Below are 10,254 nucleotides of genomic sequence, written 5' to 3' on the forward strand. Positions count from 1 at the left end.
GCTATAAAATTATTAATTTTGTAAATGGCTTGCATTTACTCAGAATTCATGAGACCAACCAAACAACTTCTAAGCACAGAACTATTCACTGGATTGTTTGAGAGCTACCAGACTTCACAGCACTGTTATCGTAATCATTTTAAGGACATAGCAATTTTATTGCATTGGGCTGCACTTTCGTTTCTCTATGCTTGTTTCCTCAAAGGCTTTATTAGCCATAAAACCTTTTTAAGCTTACTTCTGTTTTGACAGCTCAGCAAATTCCCACTTTCTGTAATTTTTTCCCTCTTTTCCCAACACCAGTAAGTGTGAATTTAAACCTCTTAATACAGACAGGTTCAAGTCCAGACCAATTTGTAACACAAATGACACTCGCTAAAAATCAATGGCAGTGGTCAGGCCATGAAGGGCAGAGGAGATAACGGCATCGTGGAAACAGGGGAGTGAGAGAGAAGTTGAGAAGGATCAACTCTCTGGAGTTATAATGGAAGTGTGACACTGTGCCAGCCTGTACTTGCATTACTTTGAACATGCACTACCTCCAGCTGTGTTAATAGTAACAAATTCATACAGATGGCTTGCCGCTACCAGAAGCACAGAAATAATGGCAATAATCTGTGCCATAATTGTGAGCCCTCCCTTCTGAGGCTGAAATGGACCCCACCAAAGTACTCCCTAATGCATTTTAAGCTGATTGCTAGAAACAGCCATGGAGTTCACTTGTCGTGCACCCTGAATCTCTGATGCAAAAAAAGCCTTGAAAATGCTAAACTGTTCTTTCATATCAAATCACTTCTCCATAAAAGTAATTAATAAATGAGATTGAGGACAACTGGTGATACGCATTTTGATGCACTTCTGACTTTTCATTCTTTCCCTTCCTTAAAATTATCCATCTTTCTCCAAGGCAGCACAAAGCCTAGACCAATTTATAATGCAAATGGTTTGAACTAAATATGACAGAGAATATCTGACGTCATAGTGTTAAAAGAAAGAAGTTAAAGAAACACAAATATTAGCTGATAAGGGGACTAGAGCACCATCCCTATGAAGACAGGCTGAGGAAGTTGTGGGTGCTCAGCCTGGAGAAGAGAATGGTTTGTGGAGACATAGCAACCTTGCAGTGTCTGAAGGGGGCCTACAAGGAAATCAGACAAGGGACAATGGAAAGGCAGAATTTCTACTCAAAAGAAAAAAATAAATTTTTTTCTCTGTTCTAATTTATTCTGTGTGTTCTGAATTAGTCCTCACTTATTTTCTATTTATGAAATTACTCCATTCTAATTTTTAGTGGTCAAACATTTACATTTTGTACACATTATCTGAATTAAGAAATTAAAAATAAAAAATAGGCTTGAAAATTAAATTACGGCATTTTTATATCTGAGCTTCCCAGGACTGGGATGAACAACATTGATGAAAAGGTACTATCAGATAATAGACTGCATTATGATTCAGTATGCTGCATTCCCAGGAATCCTGATCTTTGGCTTTTTATTTCTCACTCATTTCAAAAGTTTAAAATTCATCACTGTTTCATAATGACCCAGATGGTAATTAACCAAAAAATGTTGTGATACACTAGAAGTATTGACCACATAGCATTGTGAGATATTGCAGCATCTCAGGGTTTTAACGACTACCACTGTTTGTGGAAACAAAGCACAGCCTCCAGCCCCATCCCTAGTCTGGGGATATGTAATGTGCATTTCTATAGCCTGGAGCCAGCAGAGGAACCTGAACCTGCTCACAGACAGGTTGTGGAGTATCTGCACCAGCTGCTCTCCCAAAGAATAGGCATGTGAGACCTGAACAATGGATGTTAAGGTGGCACAGAATGCATGCAAAGACAGAAATTGGAGTTTCTGGGAATGTCTGGTCTGGAAAACCAGGCCAAGAGCCATTTCTGTTCAGCTAAGTGGAGAGATACAAATGTGAGAGAGTCCTTGTGGTGCTACTGGAGTGGGACTCCAGGCACACTCCCACAATTGTCTATTGCCTTTCATCATCTCAAGGGACCAGAGTGATTCCTTGTCATTATTGTCATTAGTGCAACACATGAGCTGGTCATCAGATGCATCAATTAGAAAATTTTCTCTCTAAGTTCCTCTAGAAGGGACAATCCAGAGCTAGTCCCAACAGACATAAGAGGAAAACATCTGGAAAAGTGAAGCCCTTTGAGGAGGGAAAGATGGACACTTGGAAAGACTCTTCTCTTGTAGAGTGATCTACATCAGCAGGGGAGAATCATGTTCTGTCATAATGTATTTCAGCAGATCTTGAAAGTACAAAAGCTAAGGGCAACTGAAGTAGAACAGATTATCATATTATCTCTCCACACATAACAGATAATAAATTCAAAATATACAAAGCTGAATTCTTGCAAAAAAAACCCCCAACCAAACAAAAGCCAGTGTTTATTGCTCTCTGTGGCAAAGCCGCATTAGCTACCACTTTTCTGTTATTTTCTTGTGGATGAATAAGAGGCATGAAGTATCATTTTCCTATGGGAATGTATAATATCAAAAATAAGGTAGTGAAGGAGTAATGTGGGGGATATAATCTCTATCACTTTCTAAGTACCACAAGAAAACTGGAAAATTACAGATGGGAAAAAGATTTTAAGTCTAGAAAACTCTAGGGATCATGAATAATTACATGCAAAGAGTTAGCAACAAAAGATTCTAGAACTATGTCTCTACCAGTTCTGGTGCTGAGATACAGTGACCAAATTGTGTCTACTAGATAATTTCATAGGCAAGGATATTCCATGTGTATTATTCAGATAGGGGGTCAAGTTGTGCTGTCAGAAGCAAAACCTTGGACTTTAAAATCAATTAGGAACATTTATAGAACCTATTTATACAAGGGAAGAGTCTTCTAAGGAAAGGGACAAAGCGAGAGACAAAAATGTTACATTTAACTTTTTTTTTAATCTCAGCAATGCAGTCCCTTGGTGATTTTATCAGACTTCAGTATCAACAGATTTTCCCTTTTATGTATGTTTATAATTTCTTTTAGTTTTTAAAGCTAGTTGCAGAAGTTAATTGAAGAATATGCACAAATCTCTTTCCCTTGACAAAGTGCACTTGTGGGTAGAATAACAACTTCCAAAAGGACAGTGAGATATACAGAGGAGGTCAAATCTTTTTGTATATATGTATTGAAGGACAAGAACATTCTGTTATTATTTTCTAAAAACAGCTGAAAAGCCTTATGGAATAAAAAAGCTCAGCTTCTAAGAAACATCAAGACCTTCCAGTAACTAAGAACAATAAAACATATCAGACCGGTTTCATTGCTGTAGATCCGGTGATTCATTTTTCCTATTTATTTTAAATTAAATTTTTAAATGCAATTAAAATGTTTCCACCTGGTAGGGGAAACAAATAATGAAGATCATAAAAATACAATTCTTTAATGACCTGCCTAGGAAAACAGAAAACTTGGGGAATAAACCAAGAGTTCTGTACAACCCAGCTTCAGGGTCCTAACCTGAACACCACCCTGAGGAAAGTAATCATTATATGCAAAGCAGTATCATTTATCACATTCGTAAAGGTGAAGAAGTAATATCAAGCATTTGGAATTAACCTAACCCTTCAGCACACTAAATGGGTCAGACTAATCATATTCAATAGCAATTTTATACTATAAACACAAGATCCGTTTTCAGCTTTTTCACAGCACCTGAGCAGAATACCAGAGACCTCAAATGAAATGCATAGACATGCATGTAGGATCCAATTCAGTTAAGAAGCTATGAACAGATTTACAGCCTATATAATTTTACATAGACAGTCTGGAATTGAGAGTTAACATATGACAAAACAAGAAATATCCAGGAATTGCCTAATACAACAATGCCAGAAGTTGGCTCACAAGCTAAGAGAGCTGCCATAAGCTGTCTGTGTTCTAGTCTGTGATCTAGTATTTATAGGAAAAACTACAAGCACATGCCTTCTGATAAATCACAAAACAGGACAGGTTCCTCTGCATCAGATGTCCAAGCATGGTGTCAGGTGAGCATGACGACTTTGAAGCTTGAAAGACTGTGATAAGTAGTAAAAAGAGATGAACTTTCAAACTAGGATTTTTCTTAGTGTGTTTAAGTCTAGCTACTCAATCTCATATCTGAGAAATTGCATGCCAGCTTGGCTATTTAAACTGCTGAGCATGCAGCAGCTTACATTTAGTTTTACTGGAGGTGGTAAGAACTACATGTTCTGGAAAGTCAAGCTTTGGCTTTCCTCATGAGACACTCAGGAGACTAAACACTGTGTAAATGTTTTGATTGTGGGATCTAGGCCCTAATTTTAGAGCACAAACTGCCAAACAAATGGGAGCACTGGCATTTTTTTGAACACAAAAAAGAAAGTTTTCCAAACTTGAAGAACCAGAATTTCAGAAAATAGGAAGAGCTCTTTTGTCCAAAGGTAAAGACTCCTCTTATTTGAGAACTCACACTGATGTATCCCCACTATAGCAGAGAGGTATTTTATCACTATGCTTAAAGTAAAATATAAATGAAAATAACCTGTAGATATCTTTTTCTAAAACATAAGATTACTTTAGAATTTCAGAGTTAAAATTAATAAAACAGTTCAAAGCAATCACACTGAGAAAGAAAAAAATCTTTCTCACGCAAATTCTACAGTGGTAAAATTGCAATTTTTTGAAAGGGAAAAGAGTAAAGAAAATAAATCACCAATTTGATTGGTTTCTCAGCATAATAAAGTGCTGAAGCAGCACAGTGGAGGATTTGCTGGACAATTTTCTACACTGAAACTGTCAATTCATTCCAAACCTTAGCAGTGATGGATATTATGGATTGGTATGGATTGCATTTCTCCAACCATCCAAAAGGTCACTTGACAAACACAGCAGGAGTGACCTATTGTTCTTGCCATTGACAATCAGACTGCCATTTGGACAAGCCTTTAAAGTATCACAAATCTTTTCTTCAACTATTAGATGGAAATGTTTATCTTTGGTTTGTGGCACAATTAAATGCTGGTATCTCAGCAGTTCATGGAGTTCACTGAAGCAGTCTTAATATCTCCTCTGGATTGTACTTGCAAAGCCTCAGAAGCTAATAGTGAATGGATTGCTCCTGAAATGTCAACTACACCACCAAGTAGAATGACCCTTATGTTGGAAAAGACCTCTAGCATCAAGTCCAACCATGAACCTGGTACTAAGTCCACCACTAAAGCATGTCCCTAAGTGACATATGTACACATCTTTTAAATACTTTCAGGGATAGTGGGCAGCCTGTTCCAATGCTGTCAAACCTTTCTGTAGAGACGTTTTTCCTAATATGCAATTTAAACATCCCCTGTGACAAGTTGAGGCCATTTCCCCTCTTGATCCCTCTGAAGAGCCTGCCCTCCAGCAGATCAACACTCTCTCCCAACTTGGTGTCACCTGAAAAGTGACAGAGGGTGCATTTGATCTCCTCATTCAGATCATCAATAAAGATAATAAATACTCAGTACTGAGCCCTGGGGAACACACTTGTGACCGGCCACCAGCTGGATGTAACTCCATTCACCACCATTCTCTGGCCCCAGCCATCCAGCCAGTTTTTTACCCAGTGAACAGTGGACCTGCCCAAGCCATGAGAAGTCAGTTTGTGCAGGAGAATGTTGTGGGAAATGGTGTCAAAGGCCTTACAAAAGTCTGGGTAGACACATCCACAGCCTTTCCCTCATCCACTAAGCGGGTTACACTGTCAAGAGGAGATTAGGCTTGTCAAACAGGACCTGCCTTTCACAAACCCATGTTGGCTGAGCCCTGCCTCCTGGTTGTCTTTACATGCTGCGTGATGGCAAATAAAGACAATCTGCTCCGTGACCTTCTCTGGCACCAAGGTCTGGCTGACCAGTCTGCAGTTCCCCAGATCTCCTTCCAATCCTTCTTGTACAAGGGATTTACATTTGCTGACTTTCAGTCAACTGGGACCTCCCCAGTTAGCCAGGACTGCAGGTAAATGATGGAAAGTATCTCGGTGAGGACTTCATCCAGCTCCCTTGGTACCCTTGGGTGAATCCCATCCAGCCATGGAGGATTATGTTTGTCTAAGTGGTGTAGTGGATTGATAACTGTTTCTTCTTGGATTATGGAGGCTCCATTCTGCTCTCCATTACTGCCTTCCAGCTCAGGGGGTTGGGTACCTGAAGAACAACTGGTCTTACTACTAAAGGCTGAGGCAAAGAAGGCATTAAGTAACTCAGCCTTTTCCTCATTCTTTGTAACTGTGTTTCCCCCCAGTATCCAGTCAAGGATGGACTTCTTTCACTTTATCTATCTAAAAGCATCTTGTCCAAAAGTTGCTAAAATTATAATAATCTAGTACATAAAAAAGTACTTTTTGTATTTCTCCTACTGAAAATGGTAAAGAGTCTGAAGAAAACTATGCTGGATTATATCAGTTTATATGGAGTCCTCTAGAACCAAGAACATTTGGACAAATGATCTTCTTCAGCAAGTTTCATTGAATAATAACAGACATAATTCAGGGAAAACCCATAAGTGGGAGACTAGCAGGAAGAAAACCAGATAAGATGACACAGTGAAGAATCTCCAGGTTGTGAACACTGAAATTCAGAACATTTCCCACTACACAGAGCTCTGAAAGCTCTAAGCTTTACAGAATTTATGAGCCAAATAAAGTCTGGATGATCAAAGGAGATGGTGTCATTAAGGTACTCTTGGGTATAAAGGAGCCTTCCAGATTGATGTGAGTTAAAAGAGCTGGGGGAAGTATTGCTGAGCTGAGGAAAAACTGGCTTCTACTGCTTCACATAACATTCATAGGCAGGATCCAAGAGGTGCAGTTAAACTGGGATATTCCATCAATTTTTGGTCTGTTTCTGATATGCAGCCATATGGATTTCAAAGCAACACAGTATAGTAAAAACACAAATCCTCCACAATTCTGTTGCCTTCAATCCCATTAAGAATTTTGAGGCAGTCAAAAGAATCAATCCATGCTAAAGAAGTTCCTGTCTCAGTTTCTCTATGATGCTGGGCAGTGATTTGTAAGCTCATCCTAAAAATTCCTAATTTCTCACAGAAGATGAATCATGATCACTAACCAAATATAGCATTGCTCTCACAGGGGGAAAAAGGATGTAAAAGTGCCTACACCATTCTAAAATCCCAAATGTTCCTGTAATGAACTGTGTATCACTAGGGGGCTAAAGTTGTCTTTTGAAAGTATAGCATTAAATGTCAAATTCATTACTGACATGACCTGAAATCATTAGGTCTTTCTTTCTAAACTAGCTGCATATGTGATGTTTGGAATCCTATATGTGTCATTTTCAGATCAAAATGAAACCACAGAGAAAATATTGCGCTTTATTATTGTGGGTGTCATTCTTTGAAAGAATGACTCAGGCATTGATATTTAGACTACTTTCAAGTCGCATATTTAAAGCCTGCATCCTAACCATAAGCACACTTACTGACATATTGGAAGGTCACTGGAACATGAGAAGATAGAGAGAGGTCTAAGCAAAAGACCTACAATCATCCGCAAGGGCGGAAAGGCAACTGTAAGAAAACGGAACTGTTTTCTTGTATTTTCATCAAAGTATTGAACAGGTCCCAAACAGTTTCAGATGTATTAAAAATCAGGCCTGTGGCATTTTCCTCTTGCACATTCATATTTCATTAGGTGCAATGACTTTATCTTTTCTCCAGTTAAAAATGCCATTCAAATTGGCTGCTATACTTACTCCTTCACTGTCACAATGTAGCCGTATTCTTTCTCCTCAGAAGACTTCACTTCAAGTTGTAAGCCTTGTCCCATATTTTTCTGAGGCTTTTCATAGGAGTTTCCATCCTGCATTAAAGCATTCTTAATCCAGTAGCTGGTCTTGCTCGGGTCTTTGGAGTCAGATTCACTGTTCTCTGCAGTTGTCAGCTCCCTTGAGAAAGTCTCACTTTTTACATTTTCCACACCAGCATTCATTTCTTCTGAAGAGTCAGTTTCTTCAGATTTCTTGGTTTCTATCTTAGTAGATTCTTCAGGGCCAAGGTCTTTGGGCACATTTTCAGATAGTGCATTCTCATTCAAGAATTTAATTAGTTTTGCAGTGTTCTCCTATATGAAAAAAAATATTATTTTTAAAACTAAGCACAGGAATGATATACTGAACCAAAACTAGATTAAATCTTTCAAATTCTAATTTATATGGCAGAGTCTACTCATACAACTGTTGCATGGTCATTTTCGTAATTTCTGTAAGCTGCCAGACTGTGCCAAGAACATAATATTTATTCAGTAATTAATAAAAGAGCATTAAACTATGCCACTATATTTTTCCAGAAGTTTTCATGTGTCTGTGTGTTTAAGTATTGATGAAAATAAAACTTTATTATCAGCTAAGTTAATGAAAAGGAGAAAGAGTATAAATATCCATCAACATGTCTATGTGTTGGGCCTGGAAACATGAATACTTCTTAGGTCTCACCAGTTATAACAGAGGAGAGGGAACAGATATTATATGACCAGTTCTATTTCACTTGTTCATCTCTAGAAATGGTGACAAACTGTGAGTGATCCAACAAGCTAAACATATGATCACAGAAAAAAAAAATCTGTCCAATAAATCAAAACAATAATCAAATGAGCAAAAGTCAAAACACGTGCCTGGAACAATTCCTTAGCTGGTTTCACTACATAACTTTATTGCAGCCAAGCATTTGGGAGCAAATGATGGTTAATGGGCACTTTGTGCTCTGTGTCACAGTTTATTCTATTCTATCCTCGATTCAAACTGCCACTGAGAAATCTATACATGGGAACCTCTGTAAGTCTGTTGTAAATACAGCACTTGATTCCTCGAAGAATTTCATCTGGTGGTTAAAGCTTCTGCCACATTGTTCATGTGTGTGTTTTCCTTGCTTGGTAGAAGGGTGGAAGAGATTTTACCATGAACACAAGAGGATTTGCCCGTTTATGGTCTCAGAGTATTAGCTCTTGACAGAGTATATAGCAGGAGAAGTTTCACAGAGTTTTTAAAAATAATCCTTTGACATTTTTCTGCTCCATGAAACCCAGAAAAAGAAAGATGAATATACTTCAAAAATGGCTGAATATTGGAGAGAAGTCCATAGGATACAATTCAAAGCTTACGAGGAATATTGTAAAAGTAATCTGGATAAATGCTAAATTTGATGTTAATAGCTAGGGTAAGAGATGTAATGCCCAGAACTTTTGAAATGTCTCCAATATTCAATGAATTAATGGTAACACATGATATTCAATGAATTAATGGTAACACATAAAACTGAATGACAGATCCCATGAAAGGAGAGGGTATTTTGAAAAACAGCCCATCCTCATCCCAACACAAACCTTCAGAGGGAATATATTTACTCATTCACTTCTGAAAACTGGTGAGATTATCTGGGTAAGGATGCTTACATTCACCAGAGCTAAGAGCCAGAGGACAGGGAAGAGTGTTTTCAAGAACACCTCAATACTCAAAATTTATTAACTTGAAGAAAAGCCTTTATTTGTCTGAACTTTGGGAATCTGTTATGAATTATCTCTATTACAAATTAAAGAAAGGCAAAAAAGGACTTGATTTTGCTTTTTTGAACAGCAAACCTAATTTTGATTAAGATTTAAATCAACGTTCATTTGATATTTCAATGCATCAACAACAACTTGCCTATTTGTGATATTGAATCATAGCCACAGAAAACACAGAACAAGTCTTACATTTCAGAATTGTGTTTTTGACCTTCACTGCATAGAAACCTGATATTCTGAGATGAAATACTTGTTTTATTAAAATACTGGTACTCTACCTCTTTATCAGTTCTTGCACTGGCTTCATGCACTCCATTGTCTGTAGGATATGAAAAACACCAATATATAGTTATGAAGGGCAAACACAATGTACAAAACAAAGACTCTCATAGGCTGCTTTGTAGCAGTGGCCTTTTTATGTAATTTAAACATTAAGACATCAAAGCTGAAAGGGCACAGTAAAGAGCACTGTATAATTTGTTATTGTTATTCTAACCCCACTTTGATAGCAAATTAATGCAAGATCAATAGACAGAGTACTTCAAGAGCCTAAGTAATAGTGTTATTTTGCTAATTAAGTGTCCAGTTGTCATATCAGTTTAACAATATCTAAGCAAAAAAACCCTATGAAATTACTCTAGCTGAATGAACATTTAGAGTAAAAAAAAAAAAAAAAAGGGAAACATATACATCCCTCATACATG

The 10,254-nt window shown here is 37.6% G+C and overlaps 1 protein-coding gene across 1 annotated transcript in view; it reads right to left on the bottom strand.

The window, feature by feature from the left end:
- PTPRN2 (protein tyrosine phosphatase, receptor type N2) overlaps positions 1-10,254 on the bottom strand; it is a 577,227-nt gene that overhangs the window by 385,194 nt on the left and 181,779 nt on the right. The window contains exons 7-8 of the mRNA XM_017819358.1: positions 9,829-9,935; positions 7,746-8,113 (exon numbers count right to left, since the gene is read on the bottom strand). Of these exons, the coding sequence (XP_017674847.1) occupies positions 7,746-8,113; positions 9,829-9,935 (475 nt within the window). The remainder of the gene's footprint in view (positions 1-7,745; positions 8,114-9,828; positions 9,936-10,254) is intronic.

This window comes from Lepidothrix coronata, unplaced genomic scaffold (assembly GCF_001604755.1).
Source record: "Lepidothrix coronata isolate B3197 unplaced genomic scaffold, Lepidothrix_coronata-1.0 Scaffold74, whole genome shotgun sequence".
NCBI lineage: Eukaryota > Metazoa > Chordata > Aves > Passeriformes > Pipridae > Lepidothrix > Lepidothrix coronata.